Here is a 25493-nt window from a genome sequence, read left to right on the forward strand (position 1 = left end):
TGTATTCCTTCATGGTTTGTGCTTATGTCTTGGAGAAATACTTTCCTACTATGAGATCAGGACCTTCTCCTCTATTTTCTTTTGTTGCTGTGTGCTGCCAAGTCAGCTCTGCCCAGAGCGACTCTATAGGAAAGAGTGTGGAACTTCTCTGTAGGGTTTCCTAGTCTGTAGTGTTTCTGGGAGCAGATTGCCAGATCTTTTCCACTGCCAGCTGATCATTTAACCATTGCAGTACCATTAAAAAAAAAAAAAGAAAAAAAACCTGTTGCCGTTAAGTCGATTCCAACTCATAGCGACCCTGTAGGACAGGGTTGAACTGCCCCATAGAGTTTCCAAGAAGTGCATAGTGGATTTGAACTGCTGACCTTTTTTGGTTGGCAGCCATAACACTTAACCACTATGCCACCAGCATTTCCATTGCACTACTAAGGGCTCCTATTTTCTTTTAAGATCATTAAATGATTATTATTTTTTTCATATTTAGCTATTTAATCTGGAATAAAAAGATTTCTTTCTATTGAAAATTTTATTTATTTATTTATTTTTAATCTCAGTGACTATATTTTTCCAGGTCCAGGGTTTCTAATTGATGCTGTTTTTTATGCAATTGTTCTTCTTTCATTTTTGCTTATTCAGTTCATAATTTCTGGTTCTTTTTAAATGAAAAAAAATTTCTGTTATTTCCTTGAAAGTTCTAAACATACTCATTTTGGAGTAGTTGTCAGATTGGTTCATAGAGCTAATTTCATCTGAAGTGACTGTATTTACCAGTTTGTGAATTTTTTTTACTTTCTTTGCATTGGATTGACTTTTTTTAATTTTAGTTTACAGAATCACTCTGAATATGAGGTATACATTTTCCTGTTTGGGTAGTTGGTTCTCTCCTTTTATCTCATTAACAGTTTGCACTTTCTTCTACCTGGCTACTAGAGTTCCCAGTTCAGAACCAAGTCTTTTGAGATTCTTGCTCCACGATAACATTGAAAATCTCACAGACTCAGCCGGAGAGCTAGCAGGGACCTTGTTTCAGTATCTGGTCATGAGGTTGAGTCTGTATCCTCCTCTTTCCCCTAGAGGCTTGCAGGTTTCTAAATCTTTGTATGGAAATCATGAACTTCTCATCTAGCTCCCTCTGGCCTCCAGCCAGAGGTGTGGGGAAGTTGCAGCCTGGCCTCGGTCAAAGAGCTTGGCTCTTTTTCTGTTTCACAGGGAGCATTTTTTTTTTTTTTTGTAAGAGAGACTAATTCTTAAATGCCAATGCCTGCTTTCAGACCTGGATCCCAGAAGGCAGGTGGGCAGACCAGCTCACCCTTTTTTTGTAGCTCACAGTCAGATGTTTTTTATAGCTTCTTTTTTTATTCTAACTGTTGTTACTTTGGAAACCCTGGTGGTGTAGTGGTTAAGTGCTACGGCTGCCAAAGGTGTTAAAATCCGCCAGGTGTTCCTTGGAAACTCTATGGGGCAGTTCTGCGCTGTCCTGTAGGGTCGCTGTGAGTCGGAATTGACTCGACGGCACTGGGTTTGGTTTTTGTTGTTACTTTATGTTTGGAACAGGGAATAATTCAGGATGTGTGAATTCACTGTGCTGTCTTGATTGGGGCCTGGACCTTGTCTTATTGTAGCTAGATTTTGAGCTCTCAGGGGAGGGGTATCTTTGTATCAATAGCGTCAAGCAAGAGTTTTATCAAGATATGGGTGCCTGGTGGGTGTTTTCTGAATGAAGGATTCTTGTGCTTGTCTTCTCACTCCTGGTACCAGCTAGGATATTTAGCTTGAATCCCGCCAAAGATGCATAACCTTGGCAACTCCGTTAACACCTTCAATCTCTTTTTCCTGTCTTTAAAATGAAGATAATACCTCACAGAGTTGCCTGAGGATTTAATGGCAACTGTGTTTTGGGTCCTTTACATGGATTTGGAGGCACTCCAGAAGTGCTAGTTCTTTCCTTCATCTGTCCCCACCCCACCCTGATCAGAGCAAACAATTTCTGCGGTTGTTGGGGTTTGGTACAGTGTTCTATAAACGTCAATTAGGTTAAGATGGTTGATAGTGTCATCCAGACTCTTATATCTTAGTAATTTTTTTCCTGCCTGTTCTCTTAATTACTGAGAGAGGGTGCATGGTTGTAGATTTGTCTGTTTCTCCCTTTAGTTCTGTCAGTTCTTGTTTCAGAGATTGCTTTTTATAAACATCTATTTTTTTTGTTGTTGAAATCTCTGTATAGGTTCATTTTTTATTTTATCAGCATTTTGAGGTAAAATTGGCATATAATAACTGCATGTTTAAAGTACATATTTTGATGCGTTTTGACATATGTATATGTCAGTGAAACCGTTGACACAGTCAAGATAATGAACATATCCATCACCCCCAAAAGTTTCCATGTTCCCTTTTGTAACCCCTCCAGGCATCACTCCTTGCCTCCGCCATCTCCAGGCAACCACTGATCTGCTTTCTGTCACTATTTGTTAATTTGCATTTTTTAGAATTTTGTATAAATAGAATCATACTCTATGTACTCCTTTTTTATCTAGCTTCGTTCTCTGAATGTAATTAGTTTGATATTTACGCATGTTGTTGCATGTATCAATAGCTCGTTCCTGTTTATTGCTGAATAGTGAGTAGTCCATTATATGGCTATACCATAATTTGTTTATCCATTTACCTACTTCTGGATATTTGGGTTCGTTCCAGTTTTTGACTGTTACAAATAAAGTCACTATAAAATTTTATGGTCAAATCTTCGTATGGACATATGATTTCATTTCTCTTAGGTAAAAACCCAAAATTGGAATGATTGGGTCATATGGTAGGTGTATGCTTAATTTTTAAAGAAATTGCTAAGCTGCTTTCCAGAGTAGTTGTACTGTTTTACTACTAGCAGTATATGAGAGTCCCATTTGCAGCACATCCTTACCAACACTTGGTATGACAGTGAGTTTCCTTTTAATTTTGGACATGCTAATAGATTTGTGTGTTTTCTCATTGTTGTTTTAATTTTCATTTCCCTCATGATCAGTGATGGTGAGCATTTTTTCATATGTGTATTTTCCATCTGTATATCTTTTTAGTGAAGTGACTGTTCAAATGTTTTGCCTATTTTTTATCGAGTTTTAAGAATTCTTTGTATATTCTGGATATAAATTCTTTATCTGCAATTCTTTGCAATTTTTTCCTCCTGATTGTGGCTTGTCTTCTCATTTTCTTTACAGTGTCTTTCAAAGAGGGGTTCTTAGTTTTGATGAAGTTCAGTTTATCAGTTTTTTCTTTTATGGATTGTGTTTTTACATTGTATCTAAGGAATCTTTGCCTAACCTAAGATCTAGAAGTTTTTTAGCTTTCATTTGCACTTTTGGGTTCTATGATCTACTTTGAGGTAATTTTTTATACGATATGGGAATTTCATTGCTTCATCTGTTTCTGAAGCTCTGTTACTAGGTGTATATACATTTATAATTGTTATGTCTTCCTGGTGTATTAACACTCCTATCATTATGAAGTATCCCTCTTTGTTTCTATTAGTACTCCTTATCTTGAAATCTATGTTGTTTAATATTTGTATAGCCACTCCAGCCTTTTTAGGTTTACTGTTTACATAGTATCCTTTTCCACCTTTTTGTTTTCAATCTATTTGTGTCTTTGTATTTAAACTGCATTTTTTTAAACAGAATGTAATTGATTCTTGCTTTTTAATCCAGTAGACAATCTTTGCTTGTCAATTATAGTCTATAGTCTATTTTTATTTAATGTAATTATTGATATGGTCATATTTCGTTCTGCCTTTTCGCTATTTGTTTTCTATTTGTCTCTGCTTTACGTTCCTCTGTGCTTTCTCTCCTGCCTTCCTTTACATTAGCCAAATAATTTTTAGTAACCAGTTTTAATTTTTAATTCCTCTATTGGCTTTCTAGACATATCTCTTTGCACTATTTTTTAGTGCTTTCTCTAGGGATTACAATATGGATCTTTAAGCTGTCTCAGTCTATTTTAAGTTAATATCAAATTACCTCAGGTAAAATATAAGAACCTTGCAACAGTATATTTCCATTTACTTCCATATTTAGTGCTGCTGTTGTCATATATCTTACATCTGTATATAATAATTTTTGCTTTAAACAGCCATATATCTTGTAAAGCAGTTATGAGAAAATAAAGTGTGTGTTTCAGTCCTTCCTTTGGTCCTGTGTTGCCAGCTGGTGTCAGTTTCCTCCAGCCTGAAAGAACTCTCTTTAGTATTTCTTGTAGTGCAAATTTCCTAGTGACAAATTCTGAGTTCTTATTATCTAAAATATCTTTTATTTTGTCTTCAATTTTGAAGGGTAGTTTACTTGCATATAGAATTCTTGATTGACAGTTTCTTTTTTTTTACTTTCAGCACTGTGAATATGGTGGTTCTGATGTCTTCTGCCCCCCGTTATTTTTTATGAGAGGCTGTTAATGGTATCATTGTTCTGCTATCTGTAGTGTGTCATTTTTTTTGTGACTCCTTTCTTAGTGTTTATTCTGCTCAGGGTTCTTTGCATCTCTTGGATTGTAGGTTAATGTTTTTCACAAAATTCAGCATTTTTTTTTTTTTTTTGCCATTTTTTCTTTATATCTTTTTCTGCACCTTTCTCTTCTGACACCTGGGACTTAAACTGTACGTATGTTGGACCTCTTGATTTTGTTCCATAGGTCCCTAAGACTTCATTCATTTTGTTTAATACTATTTTTCTCTTTGTTCTCTGGATTAGGTAATTTCTACATATCTGTCTCCAAGTTGCCAAGCTTATCTTTCAACTCCAGATAGTAGTTCACTACTGGTAGTAAGCCCATCAAATGAATTTTTTTAGGTATTATACTTTTTATCTGTAGAATTTCCATTTTTTTTGTAGTTCCCATTTCTGTGTTGAGATTATCCACTCAGTCAATAAAGAGCATTTTTACCTTTAATTCTTCTAACATTTATAATAGAAATTTTGAAGTCTTTACCTGCTAAACTCAACATCTGGGCCCTTTCAGAGTCAATTTGTATTGACCGCCTGTTTGTTTGGATGTCTAGTAATTTTTGGTTGAAACTTGAACATTGTAGATAATATTTTGAAACTACTCTGATTCTATTGTGTGCTTCCAAGAATTATTGTCTAGTTGGTAATTTGCCTAGACTCAAACTATAAACCCTGTCTTCCCTGTGGTGTGCAGTAGGTTACATTTCTGCTTAGTTTTTATAGCTTCCAGTGGCTGTTTTTTTTTTTTACCCTTCCCCCTTGCCAGTCTCCCCAGCAGCTGCATAGTTCGGTGGCCCTCAAGAAAGCCTACAGATTTAGTTTTTACTCTTTCTAGTTGTAACTTTTCAAGAATAAACTCTCCTTCAGCTCCTGTTTTGTTTTTGGAAATTTTACAGTGTGTTTAAATTGTTTCATTTTTTGCTCATTTTTTATCATTGTTATCTGCAGGAAAATTTGCAGATGCCATTAACAGAAGTTGATTGGCAAATAATTTTAAACCACTCCTAAGTGAAACATAACTACTAAATTGCCTTTAGGTGGTGTTGTGGGTTGAATTGTGTCTCCCCAAAAGATATGTTGAAGTCCTAACCCCCAGTACCTGTGAATGTGACCTCATTTGGAAATAAGGGTCTTTGCAGGTGTAATCAAATTAAGATTAGGTCATACTGGATTAGGGTGGGTCCTAAGTCCAATGACTGATGTACTTCTAAGGAGAAAGAGATATGGGGACACACAGGGAAGTAGGCCATGTGAAGACAGAGGTAGAGATTTGAGTGATGCAGTTATAAACAAAGAATGCCAAGGATTGCTAGCAACCACCAGAAGCTAGGAAAAGGCAAGTAAGGATTCTTCCCTAGGGCCTTCAGAGGGATCATGGCCCTGCCAACACCTTGATTTTGGACTTCTATCCTCCAGAACCGTGAGAAAATAAATTTCTGTTGTTTTAAGCCACTCAGTTTATATTAATTTGTTATGACAGCCCTAGGAAACTAATACAGGTATTAATAAAATGGTCAAGGCAAGTGAAATCTACTCATTCCTCAATTATTGTTTAGGTCCCAATCATCAGGAACTTGTTAAATAGTATTTTGCATTTTAACCTTAGTTTTGTGTACTGTTATTTCATTTTACTTAAGGCTGTGAGACCAACTGTTGAGTCTTGGAAGGGAGCAACTGTTGAGTCTTGGAAGAGGCCAAGATCAAGCAGAAATGAGGGCTAGAGTTTTATCAACCTTAAATTAACTACAGTAAATCTTCCCTTTGGGTGTTTTTAATTGTAAACATTTTATCCTCATAATCATTTCCATCTGCTTAATTACAACACTCTTGATTTACCTAATATGCAGGAAAGCTTTTAAAAAATTATTAGGCCTAACCCCTTCCCTTGAATGCTTTGCATTCTCCTTTGACTATACACTGAGAGCAAGGGATTTGTTCTCAGTATGGAGTAGGAAATTGGAGAGGAGAAGATGAGGTCAGGATGGGGAAATTTGAAAAGCTTCCTGGTATTTTATGAGAAAGGTTTCCCAGCATGGCTTTCTTTGTGTATCTTTAAAACATTAAACACACATGTATTCAAATAAGAATATACAAGCACATTCTAAAGCCTGTCTTTATTGAACATTTTTTGGCATCTATGTCTCCTAACACATTTATCACATATTACCTGATGTTCTGATTGGGACTTTATTAATATGTACTTTACTAGACTGAAAGTTGCTTGAAGGTAGAAAAATCTCTTAGTTGTCTTTATATTCTCAACAGCCTAGCATAGTGCCTGGAACATGACAGGCACTTTTAATAAGAAGGGAGAGGATGTCGTTATCCATATTACATCCATATCCATATCCATATCCATTGAGGGGGTGATATTTGTTTCTTCAACAATATTAGGAAAACCTCTAAGGATGTTTGGTAGAATTACTTAGAGAGACTAGGGCTAGTTTGAATCTTTTAAATAAGAATTTTATCATGATGGATATAGTGATTATATACTTCAGCTTCTCACTTGTTAAATAAACATAATAAAAGTACCTACCTTATGGGACTTTGAGGGTTAAGTGAGATAATCTTTTGAGTATGACAAATGTATTATCTGTACAACAGCTTACTTTATTGAGTTCTTATTAATAATAATCACAGACAGAGTTGGAAGGGGTGAAAGAACATTTTATTTTTATGGTGTATCTCATAACCCATAAGACCTTGAATTCTTTGGGCTACCGTGTTAAAACTGGACAAAAACTAGAAATTTTATGAGTTTACAGTGGCAAATAATTGTTCATTCATGAACAAGTTGGTCAATTTGATCAGAGGACATATCTAACATAGTAAGACAGATCTAACTTCATTTATTACTGATTATTATAATAACATTCTATTGGAATATCAGCTGAGGCAGTAAGATTACAATAGTATGGAATTGAAAAGTGAGGACTTCCATGTGTTTTTTTTCAAAGTAGATGTTTAGGAATCAGAGTTTCTAAAGCCCACAAGAAGGATATCTATGGGCCAAGAAACAGTATTTTGTGAGGATTTTTAGAGAAAATTATGCTGTGGCTTCCCCCAACCCCATGAGAAAAGTAGAGGTGCATGCTCTTACTTGAAGTCTAATGAGAGGGGCTTCAGAGGAACCACTTAGAGAATTTAAAGAATTCTGTCCAATTGAAGGGCACAGAGGATTGGCTTCTCAATCCAACAAGGAAAACACTGTGGCTGACTAATTGCTCCCGTGGTTGTAGCCACAAGAGAAGTGGCTGTGTTGGAATTTGCCTATACTCCAGCATTTGTCAAGGGAAATTTGTCAAGGAATTGCTCATTTGTGTAGAGTCCGGAAGGAGCCCTGGTGGCACAACGTTTATGTAAGCACTAGGATGTGAACTGAAAGGTTGGCGGCTCAAACTCAGCCAGCAGTTCTGCTGGAGAAAGACCTTGCAATCTGTTCCTGTAAAGGTTACAGCCTAGAAAACCTTATGGGGCAGCTCTGCTCTGTTACATGGGGCCACTATGAGTTGAAATCAACTCGAGAGCACCTAACAACCACCTAGGGTGTGGACTTAGTTCCTTTGCTGAGGAAAGAGGGTCATACACTAGTAGACTTGCAGAGCTGGATGGCGCTCTAGAGATTGTCTACTTCATTTTGTAAGACAATCTGTGGTTGTCATTGGAACTCTAAATTATTAAGCCTTTGTGTGTCAGATACTGAATTTAAATACATCCTAATCCTTCATATTCCTGAAAAGGTATGTGAACCAACCCAAACCATCCATTTTTTTAAAAATAATTTTTATTGTGCTTTAAGTGAAAGTTTACAAATCAAGTCAGCCTCTCACACAAAAACCCATATACACCTTGCTACACACTCCCAATTACTCTCCCCCTAATGAGACAGTCTGCTTTCTCCCTCCACTCTCTCTTTTTGTGTCCTTTTCGCCAGCTTCTAACCCCCTCCACCCTCTCATGTCCCCTCCAGGCAGGATACGTGATCCATTTTAAAGATATGTAACCAGACTTGAAGGTGAAGTGACTTGCCCCCAAATAAATTGTAGTTGTAAAGCTGGGGCATTTGGAGCCAGGTTTGTCCTACAGCCCACGTTCACTTAGAAAAGAAGATAAAACATATCGATGGTTTTATAAATAAACACACAGTAATTATTATCCACGTCAACAAACAAAACCAGAAACATTCTCTGTGCCCTTCTCTGGTTATAATTCTTGTCCTCCCGCCAAGAGTTAACCACTATTCTGACCCCAGTGGTCTTCGTTTCTTTGTAGTTTCACCATCTGCATGTGCGTTCCTAAGCATTTCTCTTTATTTTTAAAATGAATTTCTTTACATAGATGAGAAGTTACTTAAAATCAGGGTAGAAATTACTAATAGTGTTAGAATCCTAGGGAAAATGTTTTATTTAAGAGTGTAAACTTTTCAAGAATTTGATTAAACATATAATTGCTATGCTGATTATAATTTGGCAATGCTTTGAGCTATGATTCAGGGTTGTTACTAATTTATTCCAACTTTTCTAGTATTTAATATCAGTCCATATTACTTTTTCTGCATTTAACATTTTTCTAAATATGTATCATATCAGATGGAGTAAGTTCAAGTATAATTTACCACGTCATAATGTCCTTTTTTCTTTCTCTTTTGCAGCATGGGTAGGTTCTCTCTCCATGGGGATGATTTTCTTTTGCTGTCCAATAGTCAGTGTCTTCACAGACATATTTGGTTGTCGGAAAACAGCTGTCGTGGGTGCCGCAGTTGGATTCATTGGACTCATGTCCAGTTCTTTTGTAAGGTAAGGACTTGGTTTTTTCATGTTGCTTTTTCAGGAACTGTTAGTTATATAACTATTTCGTACCTTAAAGTTTTTCTTTCAGAAACTTCCCTGTTTACAAGGAAAGGTGTCTCCCTTTTCATTGCTTATGACTTTAAGCGGTATGACTTACAAATTGAACTGTTAATCACAGCAGCAAATCAGACTTTGATAATTTGAATGCTTTTGTTTACAGTGTCTAAGAGTTAGCTGTCAATCAAGATATACCTGTATGTTCCCCAGAACTAAGAAAAATGTTTCTCCTTTTGTTTTTCTCTTCATATAAAAATACTTAAAGGAATTAAAGTTATAACAGTGAGATATCTAAAGCAATGTCCCTAGTTTAGATTCAGCTCAGTCTAAAGCTCAAGCGGTATAAGAAATGGTATTTTAAAGGGGTTTCATTTATAGACTTAATATGAAATACTTTTATCAGTGGGATCAAAACTTTGCTATTTATTCCAACTCCGGTAGAGGATACTTGTCTGTACTTTAAAATAAGAAAGAAAAAAAGCATGCCAAAATTTTAAAAGATCATGACAAGATGAAGTAGTTAAATGTAGTTTAGAATGTAGTTTTCAATGTACTTTTCCTGTGTCCATTAGAAGAAAAGATGTAGTGAATGGAAGAGGCACTAACTGCAAGGAGCTGATGGGCATATTACTGTATGAAACATCTCTCCTTCTAGCTGTAATTCTTGTAGTAAATCCCCTTGCATTGTTAGAATGATCCCCAGTTAGAGATTAACTGGTTTAATAAGTTGTTCTGGCTAACAGGAGATGATTAACAAGAAAACCTCTTAATATCATTTCTATCCTCTCTCTCTACATCAGTGCTTTATCTTTTTTTCCTGATTCTTTCCCTTCCCTAGCTATCTTCATGTCTTAATTGAAAAAAAAAAAAAAAGGCATTAATTATTATGGTCAACAGAAAACACACACAAACAAACATATATTTTGCGTCCTGTTTGTTTTTAAATATTTTGAATTTTTTCAAAAGAATACTTGGTTTTACTAATCTTACCCTCCCCACCATAAATACACACAACACTGAAGTTAGCTTCATTTTATATTTTCTTTCACCTAACTTAGAAATTTTAATAGGATTCTAAACAACTAAATTTACTTATTGGTAGAAATTAGGTATTCCATCTTTAAAGTACCTCTGTGATTTCCTCCCCTAAGGTTGTTTTTTAAAGGAAAAACAACAAAACAAAAAAAGTTTGTTTGGAATAAAATTCTGCTTAGGTAATTCTGTGAGATTATTTACTTTTAGTTCTTTTTTAGCAGTAATACAGCATTGTGTTATTACTGCCTCATTATATATCTTCTTTGATCTTGAAGCCTCTGAGTACCCACTGTCAGTACCTGTGGCCTTACTATTTGCGGAATGTATTAACACTTATGCTTCGGTGGACAGAGGACTAAGTGACTTGTTACTACTAGTTTGGTAGAGAAAACACACATATAGAAACCCACTCGCAACAAGCAGTCTTTTTCAATCTTTTTAACCATTGAGAAATAGAAATTATGAAATACATTTTATGTAGTGATCCAGTACATGTACACACATGTACTCCTAACTGAAACAAACTTTTCTGAAATGAGATTTACCTTACTACATGTAATGTTCTCATATTTTCTATTCAATTTTATTATTTAACCTGCTGGTCAAAAGCTATCACAATGATTTCCTGAGTCATTATCTGGAACTAATGGAGAGCAATAATAGTTGGCCCTCCTTATCCACGGGTTCCATATCCATGGGTTCCGCATGCGCGGATTCAACCAACCGCAAAAAAAAAACCCAGTATTTTTTTCCCTCCCCCTTTACCCGCTGTTTCCCTTTCTGCAGTTTCAGTTGCCTACGGTTAGTCCTGGCTTGGCTGGAGCCATCCCCTCCACTGTGGACACCTGTTCAGCGGTGGCCTGCTGGGATCCGGCTTCCCACAGTCCTCAGACCACCTCCTAGTCTTCCTCTTTCAGGGTCTTTGGGATGGGGCCTTGGGGTGGGAGCAGGCACAGGGGCCAGGCCAGGTCCTTGGGCAAAGGCATTTTATATAAGGAACTTGAATACCTGCGGATTTTAGTATCCACTTGGCGGGGGCTGGGGGGGGGGGCTGGTACCAATCTCCCACAGATACCAAGGAACAACTATATATAAGAACAAGGGGAAACGTGGTATAAATTCTCAGTGCAGAATGGTGGATCGACCACTTTTCCTCTAGTTCCAGTTCTGCTCTCTCAGGAAAGCCTTTTCCAGCAAACCCCAGGTCCCATCAGTATTCCTTCTCTGAATCATTTTTGCACATATAATTGATATTCATTTGGAAAATGAATAAGTCAGAGTAAATTCCACTGATGTAAGTAGAAGTTTTCAGCAGTGAAAATACCATCACAAAGTTCATGTATTTTACTCTGTAGAAGAGGTATGAAGCTAATTTTGCACAGAGCTTCATGTTTAAAATTGTGTGCAAAGGAATGTTTTTGATTTAATATATATTGCTGTCTGGTTTTCCAGCTGACAGCATTATAATACAGTGGTATAACTGTATAGAAATTGGTGTTCATGATACTGTGCTGTCAATGTTATTTTTAATATATGCTATTGAAGTAGGCAGAGAAATGTAGAATAGACTTGAGATTTTCCTCCAAGAATTGTTAAATGAAAACAAGTTGGCACCTAAGAAGTTGGAAAACTACTTATGTGGGAAAGCTGATGCAGAATGAAGTACTATTTTATATTTTGTACTGTAGTCTTATTATTTGGGGTGGGTGTTTTGTTTCACTAAGCAGACTATGAGTAGCTTGAAGGCAGAACTACATTTTTAAAATATTTTTAAATATTTAAAATATTTTCTCACCAAGTCCTGATACGTAGTAGCTGCTTAATATGTTTGTTGAATGAAGAATGGAGATTCAGTAAAGGGTGAGGTAAAGTTAATCTGAGAAAGTCTAGAAGTGACTCTTGAGCCTGATTTAAAGATGGTGTTAGCTGTGAATTAATGGAGGGGGAAGGGCACCTCAGACAGAATTACCAACATACCTTAACGTTATCAGATTCTGAAGTTACTTCTGATTACTTTGGCATGTTGTTATACTAGCATTATCCTCTAAAATTTAATTATTAACTGACTTTATCTTAGTTTCTAATACATAGTTTTTTTTTTTTTTTAATACTGATAGTCTTTTGAATTGGATTTTTAAAAGAAAAAAACTTTAGTTTTACCCCTTACCCTAATTGATTTAAAGAATGTAATGATATGAGCTTTTACCTTGGCAAGATACATGTAGTTATTTTGCTAAACTATAATTTTCTTATTCTTTTGAGACATACATGGTCTTAAAGCTTATAAACTGGGATCACTCATGGACACACTTAATTTAGTCTTTCTGCAATCAAAATGATTTCTTGTTATCTTGGCCAGCACTGAGAGCAGTGCAATGCAGGGCGCAAGTTGGTCTACAGCCCTTAAAAAAAAAAAATTAGGCCAGCAGAAATGAGGTACAACTGCTCTTCTGTGCAAATGTTCCTCACATAACCTTGGGGAGAAAAGTCAAATGCAGCTTTTTCTTTTAATATATTGCTTTTAAAAGATACCTGGGGAAAATCCATAAAATTAATGTATTTTAACATTTAAAATTCCCTTTTTTTTTTTTTTTTAGTTTTATTGAAACTAGGGCTTTCTTTGGAGCTCCGGTGGTGCAGTGGTTAAGAACTCGGCTGCTAACCCAAAGGTTGGCAGTTCGAATCTATCAGTGGCTCCTTGGAAACTCCATGGGTAGTTCTACTCTGTCCTGTAGGGTCGCCATGAGTCAGAATTGACTCCACAGCAGTGGGTAGTAGTAGGGCTTTTGTTTGTTAGACACTATCAGTTTTACTGAGCCTTTCCCTGCACCACCCTTTATTTCTGAGCTGTGGACAGCACAATAATCCTTACCCAGTGCTGTGTGGTTCACCTGAAATCCATGGGAAGAGGAGGAACGAAATCACTCTTGACTTTAATAGTCATTTTTCACATATTTGAGGCATTTTTGTTATCTATTCAGATTAAATTATTTTTAGTCCTACATTCTTGATTTATTACGTTTTCCCCCTCTGTTTTTAGTTTATTTTTATTTGTAGAAAATACATTGATTAACTAAAACCCACTTTTGCTATAAGGTTTTCTTCTACCAAGCACATGATAAAAATAATGAAAGCTGCTTTCCTTCTCTTTCATCTTTACACAGTTCCATCGAGCCTCTGTACCTTACCTATGGAATCATATTTGCCTGTGGCTGCTCCTTTGCATACCAGCCTTCACTGGTCATTTTGGGACACTATTTCAAGAAGCGCCTTGGACTGGTGAATGGCATTGTCACCGCTGGCAGCAGTGTCTTCACGATCTCGCTGCCTTTCCTTTTAAGGGCTCTGATTGACAGCGTGGGCCTCTTTGACACACTGAGGGTCCTCTGCGTCTTCATGTTTGTTCTCTTTCTGGCTGGCTTTACTTACCGACCTCTTGCTTCCAGTGCCAAAGATAAAGAGAGTGGAACCAAAGGAGACAACAGATTCTCCCTCTTTTCCAGGAGAAAGTACAGTCCTCCAAAAAAAATTTTCAATTTTGCCATCTTCAAGGTGACAGCTTATGCAGTGTGGGCAGTTGGAATACCACTTGCACTTTTTGGATACTTTGTACCGTATGTGCACTTGGTGAGTATGCGTCCTTGGTTTCTCTGGTAACGGTTATTGTTATTCCATATGGAAAAACTCCTTAGAAAAGCAACATAAATCAGGTTGAAGCTGGCCTCAAGCATTATCTTGGTTATAATTCTGAGACCCTTGAAATTAAAGTTCTCTGTCTTAAATCAAAGTCAACACATCCATCAGACCGTTAAACAGAGGATCTCTTTCATTGTGTGCTTTGGTACTTTAAACATCTCCAAACTGAAACAAACAAAAACAGCTATTAAAAAAAAAAAAGGGAAAGCGAAAGTCCTGGAACAAATGACATCAACACAAAAAATTTGATAGGTCACATTTCCTGCGAGTGATTTACTAATCTTAATGAGAGACAGAGGTGATACAACGATTTTGCCAATTTAAGTTATTTTTCAACAAAGGGGTGTAGAAATTAGGTAGTTAGCAAAGCAGCCAATGGCCTTGAAACAGAGATCCTTTACATCTACTTGTGGGATGCTTCAGGGAAATAAGAATTCTATTCAGAAGAGTATTTGAGAAATATTAGGGCAGTTCCAAACGAGGGGCTAGAGCCAGGGTTTTATAGGGAATTAGGGTTTCAAATGGCCGAGTAGTTTATATTGTTTATTTCTGTTCCAAGGGGCAAATTTCAGCCTCTTTATCCTAAAACAAGAATAAGCCATTGTATCTACAGTATTTGCCCCTGGCCAGACTTGCTCAGAAGTGCTCATTATGTTCCCTCATTTTTTGTTGCTGTTACGAGTGAAAAGGTATTTATACTTCCACATAGTTGATAAATGATAAAAAAAAATGATACTAACATAAATTTTCCACACGTGCACATGTGTTGTATGTGTATGTGTGAGAGAGAGACTGGAAAAAGTAGAGGGAGAAAGGGGTGAGAGAGAGCGCTTGGATCTTCTCTAATTTACAGTCTACTACTTTTGAACATTTATGTAATTTTTCTTTTATTAAGAGTTTTGGGGAAAGTTGGTATCAGCAGTTCAAGAAGCCAGCTAATAAACTATATCATCAACGTTTTGTGGGTCTGTGATGGTGCAGTGATTAAAATAATCGACTGCTAACCAAAAGGTCAGCAGTTTGAAAACACCAGCAGCTCCATGGGAGAAAGATGTGGCAATATGTTTCCGTATAGATCTACAGCCTTGGAAACCCAGTGAAGTCGCTATGAGTTGGAATTGACTGGTCACCAGTGGGTTTGTTTTTTTTGCTTTATGCTTAGCTAAAAAAGGAATTAGGCCAAGGAAACAAGAAGAGAGATGTTAGGCATGTCCTCAGTCTAAGAATAACTTCGATTTCTCAGTTCTCCTTATTTTCTTCTTACTAGAGCTATTGAGAAAGCAACTGGGATGACCACTGGAGAGACAAAAAGAAGGGATAGGTTTTAGTACTGTTAGCCACTTGGCTGAGATACTAGGTAAAATGACAGTGTTGGATGCCTGTCACACATGCAATATGTGGCCACATTTTGATCTGGTAGTCCATTTTCACATTTTCAGGAAGGCATATTTGAACTACCCGAAGCCATTTTTTGTTGGGACATAGCTCCATAGTATAAGGATCAACTTTACTAACCTACCTTTTCCATCATTTCTTTAGTCAAAAACACATTTATTGTCCTCTCTCAAAAATGAGTAGAAATATCTCCCCCTCCTCCCCCCGTTTTTAATGTTCTTTGGTACTATGAGGTGAACACACCCAGAGAAATCATTATCTCAGCTTTGCTGAACCAAGTATTTACCAAAGGACAAATAGTAGGTGACTGTCTAGTTATTTCTGGTTATATATTTATAATTTGTAAATTCATTTCATATATAATACTTCATTGGACCGTCACAACGAGCCTGTGAAGTAGGCAAAATAAGTAAAGTTAGCTCCCGCTTTGTTGTTGTTAGGTGCCGTCGAGTCGGTTCCGACCCACAGTGACCCTGTACACAACAGAACAAAACACTGCCTGGCCCTGTGCCATCCTTACAATCATTATGTTTGAGCTTATTGTTGCAGCCACCGTGTCAGTCTACGTCGATGAGGGTCTTCCTCTTTTCCACTGACCCTGTACTTTGCCAAGCATGATGTCCCTCTCCAGGGACTGATCCCTCCTGACAACATGTCCAAAGTATGTAAGACGCAGCCTTGCCATCCTTGCTTCTAAGGAGCATTCTGGTTTGTACTTCTTCTAAGACAGATTTGTTCGTTCTTTTGGCAGTCCATGGCATATTCAATATTCTTTTCCAACACCACAATTCAAAGGCATCAATTCTTCAGTCTTCCTTATTCATTGTCCAGCTTTCACATGCATATGATGCGATTGAAAATTCATGGCTTGGGTCAGGCGCATCTTAGTCTTCAAGGTGACATCTTTGCTTTTCAATGCTTTAAAGAGGTCCTTTGCAGCAGATTTGCCCAGTGCAATGCGTCGTTTAATTTCTTGACTGCTGCTTCCATGGCTGTTGATTGTGGATCCAACTAAAATGAAATCCTTGACAACTTCAATCTTTTCTCCATTTATCGTGATGTTGCTCATTGGTCCAGTTGTGAGGATTTTTGTTTTCTTTATGTTGAGGTGTAATCCATACTGAAGGCTGTGGTCGTTGATCTTCATTAGTAAGTGCTTCAAGTCCTCTTCACTTTCAGCAAGCAAGGTTGTGTCATCTGCATGACGCAGGTTGTTAATGAGCCTTCCTCCAATCCTGATGCCCCGTTCTTCTTCATATAGTCCAGCTTCTCATATTATTTGCTCAGCATACAGATTGAATAGGTGTGGTGAAAGGATACAACCCTGACTCACACCTTTACTGACTTTAAACCAATCAGTATCCCCTTGTTCTGTCCAAACAACTGCCTTTTGATCTATGTAAAGGTTCCTCATGAGCACAATTAAGTGTTCTGGAATTCCCATTCTTCGCAATGTAGCCCCCGCTTTACAGACTGCAAAACAGATCTATCATGAACCAAGATGTTAAGTGATTTCTCAAGAATCACGTATCAGTTAACAGGGTGGTTCTCTTTCACTGTGTTTACCTGGTAATAAATTTAGTACAGTCTTACGTAGTAACAAATTGGACTGCTTCCCTCGGTATATCACTAGACACGTCCATCTTACTGTAGGGGAAATGAGTACTGCTAAGGAAATTTAATATGTATGTTATTAGTCTTTTTCTTAAGGTAAATCATATTTCATAAACCTGTTGCCCTGTTGCTGTCGAGTCAATTTGGTAAATAAGGGAATAAAAATACTACTGTAATCAGGAGGCCAGATATTAGGTAGTACACAGAACAAAAAGTCTGTATTAACTCTAGTAAAAACTATGCATTTTTCCTGCTCCCCCTCCCTCCAAGCATTTTTTCTTAGAAAACTATGTTGACATTTTTCATTTGGGGTGATCTTTTTGTCAAACTGTTATGGGACTGAAAGCCACTTTGGAGAGGAAACAAGACAGTTTTTAATGCCCTGCAGGCTTGTTTAAATCTCCTCTTAGATGGGTGCACTAAGTTTGCCACTTGGTTGTAATTTAAGGTTGGGATTATGGATACTTAACTCAGGCTTCATGGAATAGAATATCACTTTTCTTCTTTGTTGTTGTTTGTTGTTAGGTGCTGTCATGTCGGTTCTGACTCATACTGAGTCAGAGTACTCAGAGTACTACAGAACGAAACTCTGCCCAGTCCTTCGCCATGCTCACAATTGTTGTTATGCTTTAGCGCACTGTGTCAATCCATCTTATTGAGGGTCTTTCTCTTCTTCACTGACCATGTACTTTACTAAGCATCATGTCCTTCTCCAGGGACTGATCCCTCCTGATAACGTGTCTAAAGTATGTAAGACATAGTCTCGCCATCCTTGCTTCTAAGGAGCATTTGGGTTGTACTTCTTATAAGACAAATTTGTTCGTTCTTTTGGCGGTTCGTGGTGTAGTCAATATTTTTCTCCAACACCACAATTCAAAGGCAGCAGTTCTTTCGATCGTCCTTATTCATTGTCCAGCTTTCACATGCATATGATGCAATTCAAAACACCATGACTTGGGTCAGGCGCATCCTAGGCTTCAAAGTGACATCTTTGCTTTTCAGCACTTTAAAGAGGTCTTTCACAGCGTTTTTGCCCAATGCAATGCGTCTTTTGATTTCTAGACTGCTGCTTCCATGAGTGTTGATTGTGGATCGAAGTAAAATGAAATCCTTGACAACTCCAGTCTTTTCTCTGATTATCACGTTGTTGCTTATTGGTCCAGTTGTGAGGATTTTTGTTTTCTTTATATTGAGGTGTAATTCATACTGAAGGCTGTGGTGTTTGATGTTCATCAGTGTTTCAAGTCCTCTTCACTTTCAGCAAACAAGGTTGTGTCATCTGCATAACACAGGTTGTTAATGAGTCTTCCTACAATCCTGATGCCCGTTTCTTCTTCATATAGTCTAGCTTCTCAGATTATTTGCTCAGCATACAGATTGAAGAGGTATGGCAAAAGGATACAACCCTGACACACACCTTTCCTGGCTTTAAACCATGCAGTATGTCCTTATTCTGTTCAAATAACTGTCTCTTGATCTATGTACAGGCTCCTCATGAGCACACTTAAGTGTTCTGGAATTCCCATTCTTCGCAGTGTTATCCATAATTTGTTATGATCCACACAGTCGAATGCCTTTGCATAGTCAATAAAACACAGGTAAACATCTTTCTGGTATTCTCTGCTTCCAGCCAAGATCCATCTGACATCAGCAATGATATCCCTGGTTCCACGTCCTCTTCTGAATCTGTCCTGAATTTCTGGCAGTTCCCTGTTGGTATACTGCTGCAACCACTTTTGAATGATCTTCAGCAAAATATTACTTGCATGTGATATTAATGATATTGTTTGATAATTTCTGCATTCAGTTGGATCATCTTTCTTGGGAATAGGCATAAATATGGATCTCTTCCAGTCAGTTGGCCATGTAGCTATCTTCCAAATTTCTTGGCATAGATGTGTGAGCACTTCCAGTGCTGCATCCGTTTGTTGAAACATCTCAGTTGATATTCCATCAATTCCTGGAGCCTTATTTTTTTCCAGTACCTTCATTGCAGGTTGGACCTCTTCCTTCAGTACCATCAGTTCCTGATCATACGCTGCCTCTTTAAATGGTTGACATTGAGCAATTCTTTTTGTTACAATGACTCTGTGTATACCTTCCATTTCTTTTTTTTTTAAATAATTTTTATTGTGCTTTAAGTGAAAGTTTACAAATCAAGTCAGTCTCTCATACAAAAACCCATATACACCTTGCTATACACTCCCAATTACTCTCCCCCTAATGAGACAGCCTGCTCTCTCCCTCTACTCTCTCTTTTCGTGTCCATTTCGCCAGCTTCTAACCCCCTCCACCCTCTTATCTCCTCCAGGCAGGAGATGCCAACATAGTCTCAAGTGTCCACCTGATCCAAGAAGCTCACTCCTTACCAGCATCACTCTCCAACCTATTGTCCAGTCCAGTCCATGTCTGAAGAGTTGGCTTCGGGAATGGTTCCTGTCCTGGGCCAACAGGTCTGGGGGCCATGACCACCAGGGTCCCTCTAGTGTCAATCAGACCACTAAGTCTGGTCTTACCTTCCATCTTCTTTTGAGCTTCCTGCATTGTTTAACATTTTCCCCATGAAATCCTTCAGTATTGCAACTTGAGGCTTGAATTTTTTTCTTCAGTTCTTTCAACCTGAGAAATGTCAAGTGTGTTCTTCCCTTTTGGTTTTCTATCTCCAGGTCTTTGCACATGTCATTATAATGCTTTGTCTTCTGAAGCCACCCTTTGAAATCTCGTGTTCAGTTATTTTACTTCATCATTTCTTCTTTTTGTTTTAGCTACTCAGTGTTCAAGATGGAGTTTCAGAGTCTTTTCTGACATCCGTTTTGGTCTTTTTCTTTCTTGTCTTTTTAATGACCTCTTGCTTTCTTCATGTATGATGTCCTTGATGTCATTCTACAACTCATCTGGTCTTCCATCATCAGTGTTCGGTGCATCAAATCTGTTGTTGAGATGGTCTCCACATTCAGGTGTGATATACTTAAGATCATACTTTGGCTCTTGTCGACTTGTTCTGATTTTCTTCAGTTTCAACTTGAACTTGCATAAGAGCAATTGATAGTCTGTTGCACAGTTGGCCCCTGGCCTTGTTCTGACTGATGGTATTGAGCTTGACCATCATCTCTTCCTACAGATGCAGTCAATTTGATTCCTTTTTATTCCATCTGGCAAGGTCTGCATGTATAGTCACGATTTACGTTGGTGAAAAAAGGTATTTGCCATGAAGAAGTCGTTTGTCTTGCAAAATTCTATCACATGATCTCTGGTATCTTCTTCTGAAACCTGTCTGCTATGGGTGACCCTGTAGGTGTCTAAATATTGGTGGGATAGCTTCCAGCATCACAGCAACACACACACCCCCACAGTATGACAAACTGACAGACGTGGGGGACTTTCCTTCTTAGGGAGGGAAAAGGTCTCTTAAATCCTTCCAAAGACTAGTAGATGGCATTCAATTCATATTAAACTCTAGTGGATGTTGAAAGGGATACACATATAAGGCATAAGAGCCTATCCTGAAGGAACATAAAAGCTAGTAAATATAATAACAAAAACTTTTATAATTTACAAAGCATTTTAAAGTACATTTATCTTAGTCTTTACAACAATGCAATACTTATGATATATCACCTTCATTGCATGGATGAGGAGACTAAGACAATGACAGTTAAATAGCATGCCCAAGGCCACAGGAAAAGTGACTTATTGATAATTATTAGTGTAGTTCTTTACTGCAAGAGGCACTGTAGTGACAAAAGGTGAACACTCTTTGAAGTGAGATAGAGCTGGGTTTAAATCCTGGTTTTGGCCCTTAGTAGCTGTATAACTTTGGGCAACCTCTGTCTACGCATCAGTTTTCTCATCTGTAAAATAGGAATAATCCCAATTTTGGTGAGTTGTTGTGAGAATTAGAAAAAATGTATATAAATCATGTAGCCCGGTTCCTTGCATAAAAATGTGAGTTATTTCAATTTAAGACAATGTGATTGTCATATAATTGGTTCTAAGGGAGGGCTATACAAGGGTCAAAAGAGAAAGACCATATCCGTTTGGGAAGGTGGTTCGGAAAAGCTTCACAAAATTGGACTTGGGCCTTGAGGATGAGATTTTGTTTTAAAAATGGATCCTTAGTCAGTGAGGAGCTAATTTATCAATCTAGGGCTTCTTTGAAGATTTAGAAGTACAGTGCGTACTCTCATGGTTATGTTAAAAATTCTAAGATCTTTACTTGTTTATTAGGCAGTATTCAGTGATTTGAGAGAAAACATTGATGTTTTGTGGCAATCTTTCTCTCAAAGTAAGGATGGAGATTTTCACCTTTTAGTAGCTGGCTTTTAAAAATGAAGAATCATATTGCCTCCTGTTGTTGTTGTTAGTTGCTGTTGAGTTGATTCTGACTCATGGCGACCCCATGTATGCAGAGTAGAACTGTTACACAGGTTTCCAAGGCTGTAACCTTTCGGAGGAGCCCTGGTGGCACAGTGGTTAAGAGCTCGGCTGCTAACCAAAAGGTCAGCAGTTAGAACCCACCAGCCACTCAGTGGAAACCCTATGGGGTAGTTCTACTCTGTCCTATAGGGTAAGTGAGTTGGAATGGACTCAATGGCAATGGGTGTGGGTTTTTTTGCGGGGGAGGGTTTGGAGGGGGCTTAACCTTTCAGAAGCAAATTGCCAGTCCTGTCTTCTGAGGCTGCTGTAGGTGAGTTCGAACTGCCAACCTTTCAGCTAGTAGGTGAGCTACTACTAGTAGGTGAGCTGCGCCACCCAGGGACTCTGTAAAAATGGCATGGGGTCCGTGTCTGACCTCCTCTAACTTTATAAGGGGGAAGGAGAATCAAGATCAACAGCTAAAGGCTGATTCCTATGAGGTGGAGGTCAAACATGCCTCCTCTCTCCGCCATCTTTATCAATTCTGACACCAGCCATCCCTCCCACAGTACTTTCTACTTATCTGCTCACAGTATTCACAATACTCATAATTATGGGGTTTATTAGGGAAGTAACAGTTCATAATTCAGGTTCAGAAAGAACTATCCATCAGGAGAGCCTCTTCCCAGCCTTTCCGCAGGCACACCTCTCTCTGGCCCCTTGGCCTCTGTCCTGCTCAGGCAAGTGTTACAAAGCTCTTTTAGCTCTGCCAATAAATGCCCAGAGGCACCCCACTCTACCAGTAAGCCTCACCCCAAAGACATTCAGTTTTCTTACTCCTTGCGCAGGGCAGTCCACTGCACCATCTCCTGCCGGTCTCTCCTGTCACTGTTTCTCTGCCACTGCTTCTCTCTGTCTTCAGTGTTACAGCTCCCTGCCTCCTGGGTCCAGGAGGTTCTCGTTGCAGGGATCCTGGGTCCAAAGGACACATTTTCTGCTCCTGGCTGTTCCTTGGTGGTGGTGGGATCCTCTCTTTCCCATCTCTGGGATGGCTCACCTCAAGCCCAGTGGGATAGAAAACTGACCATTTCCCTTGGTGGGCCACAATTACCCCACTTGGGTGGGAGTTACAAGACCATGGTGAGAAAGGTCACACAAAAGCAATCCATTACAACACAGGCTCTTTATTGCTTCATGGAAGCCGTCAGATAATCTCTCTTTAAGCTTACCTACTTCTACTTCTTTTTTTTAAGGGTACATGTCTTCTAGTTTGTTTTAAATTAGGCCTAACTTTCTAAACCTCACATGTCTGACAGTTTGTCATACTGTGGTGGCTGGCGTGTTACTATGATTCTGGAACGTATGCCACTGGTATTTCAAATACCAACAGGGTCATACGTGGCGGACAGATTTCCACTGAGCTTCCAGACTAAGACTGACTAGGAAGAAGGATCTGGCAGTCTACTGCTGAAAAAATTAGCCAGTGAAAACTTACAAATAGCAGTGGAACATTGTCTGATATAGAGCCAGATGATGAGCCCCATAGGTTGGAATACACTCAAAACACCACTCGGAAAGAGCTGACCTCAACATAAAGAAAACAAAAGTCCTCACAACTGGACCACTAAGCAACATCATGATAAGCAGAGAAAAGGTTGAAGCTGTCAAGGATTTAATTTTACTTGGATCCACAATCAATGCCCATGGAAGCAGCAGTCAAGAAATCAAATGATGCATTGTATTGGGCAAATCTGCTACAAAGGACCTCTTTAAAGTGTTGAAAAGCAAAGGGTGTCACCTTAAAGACTAAGGTGGGCCTGACCAAGCCATGGTGTCTTCAGTTGCAACATATGCATGTGAAAGCTGGATGATGAATAAGGAAGACCAAAGAAGAATCGATGCCTTTGAATTATGGTGTTGATGAAGAATATTGAATATACTATGGACTGCTAGAAGAATGAATAAAACTTTTGGAAGCAGTACAGCCAGAATACTCCTTAGAAGCAAGAATGGGGAGACTTTGTCTCATGTATTTTGGACATGTTATCAGGAGGGACCAGTCCCTGGAGAAGGACATCATGCTTGGTAGAGAGTTAGTGAAAAAGAAGAAGACCCCCAACGAGATGTAATGACACAGTGGCTGCAACAATGGGCTCAAGCATAATGATTGTGAGGGTGACTCAGAATTGGGCAGTGTTTTGTTCTGTTGTACATAGGGTCGCTGTGAGTTGAAACTGACTCCACAGCGTAACAACTACAACAAAAACTTTCTGAACTACCTGAACTGAAGTAGCTGCTTCAGTTTTTATGAATTGCCCTTTTGCCTGAGGGTTAAGTTTTTATGGCTCTTTCTTACCCAGTTTTACTTCACTTAGCTTCACTTGCTGCTTGATCTTTTTCACTTTTTTTTATATATACTCCTTCCACTGGTGGCTTCATTCCATCTCCTGGGTTCAAACTTCATGTATATGCCAATGACTCTAAATTTCTATTTCTAGCCCAGACCTCTTTCTAAGGTCCCCACTAGACTTGTATATCCAACTGTTTACTCAGTATTTCCGCTAAGTGGCTACTAGATGTTTCCGACTTACCATGTCCGACCCTGAATTCCTGATCTTATATCTTAAAACTTGCTCTGCCCCCAGCCATCTTCATCTAAAAAAAAAAACCTGTTGCCGTTGAGTCGATTCCAACTCATAGCGACCCTTTAAGAAATGGTAATTCCATCCTTTCAGTTGATCAGGCCAAGAACCCTGGAGTCATCCTTGGTTCCTCTTTCTGTCACTCCACACTTCTGATCTACTTAAATCCTGGTGGTTCTCCCTTCAGAATATACCCAGGATCTGACCACTTCTCACCATCTCCACTGCTGACATTTTAGACCAGATCATCACTACAGTAGCCTCCTAACTGGACTTCCTGCTTCTCAACACAGAAACCACAGGCATTCTTTCAAAACAGAAGCCACTCAGTTGGAAACCCATCAATTGCTCCCCATTTCTCTCTGAGTAAAAACTATTGTCCTTAAAATGGCTCAAAAGGCCCTCCATGATGCTGCCCTTCTTACCTCTCTGACTTCTTCTACCATCTTCCCCCTAGCTCCTCGTGCTCCAGCCATGCTGGCCTCTTTGCTATTCACATTCTTAATGAGGCTTACCCCAACCACCTGGTTAAAACTGAAATCCCTTACCCACCCCCACTCTGCAGCATTCCCAATCTCCCTCTCACTGCTCTTCTTCCTTTTTCATAGCACTTAATACCTTCTGACATACTCCATAATTTACTTGTTATGATTGTTATTTATTATCTGGGTGTACACCTCTACTAGAATATAAGCTCCACTAGGGTAATAAATCGACTTGACGGCAGGGGTTTCTTTCTTTCTTTTTTTTTTTTTTTTTAGGGTAATGATAGATTTCAAGTATTTAGCACAGTGCCTGGCACACAGTGGGTGCACAAACATTTGTTGAGTAACTCAGTCTATTGTGGATAATTCTAAAGCCACACTATACTAGCAATAGTCATCATTTTCCCACTATTTTAATTTTTTTAATTCTCTGCTTTTGATGCCATAATGATTTTTTCACATCTTATACTTACAGGGCATAATGGTATTCGTATTCATTAAACACTTAAAAATTAAACTCAACCTCAGCAAACCTCAGAATAATTCAGTAACCATTAAAGTTGTCTGTTGATGGTGGGTAGAGTTGATGTGTTTTATTTTGATCAACTTTATTTGCATATGTATGCGTCTTTTGATTTCTTGACTGCTACTTTCATGGGTGTTGATTGTGGATCCAAGTAAAATGAGATCTTTGACAACCTCAATCTTTTCTCCGTTTATCATGATGTTGCTTATTGGTCCAGTTGTAAGAATTTTTGTTTTCTTTATGTTGAGGAGTAATCCATTCTGAAGGCTGTGGTGTTTGATCTTCATCAGTAAGTGCTTCAAGTCCTCTTCACTTTCAGCAAGCAAGGTTGTGTCATCCACATAACGCAGGTGGTTAATGAGTCTTCCCCTAATCCTGATGCGCCATTCTTCATATAGTCCAGCTAA

At 38.4% G+C, this 25493-nt stretch overlaps 1 protein-coding gene across 1 annotated transcript in view; it reads left to right on the plus strand.

The window, feature by feature from the left end:
- Positions 1-25493, plus strand: part of SLC16A10 (solute carrier family 16 member 10) — a 157271-nt gene that overhangs the window by 79905 nt on the left and 51873 nt on the right. The window contains exons 2-3 of the mRNA XM_003404290.3: positions 9142-9286; positions 13537-13999. Coding sequence (XP_003404338.1) covers positions 9142-9286; positions 13537-13999 — 608 coding nt within the window. The remainder of the gene's footprint in view (positions 1-9141; positions 9287-13536; positions 14000-25493) is intronic.

The sequence above is a fragment of the Loxodonta africana genome, chromosome 1 (assembly GCF_030014295.1).
Source record: "Loxodonta africana isolate mLoxAfr1 chromosome 1, mLoxAfr1.hap2, whole genome shotgun sequence".
NCBI classification, from domain to species: Eukaryota; Metazoa; Chordata; class Mammalia; order Proboscidea; family Elephantidae; genus Loxodonta; species Loxodonta africana.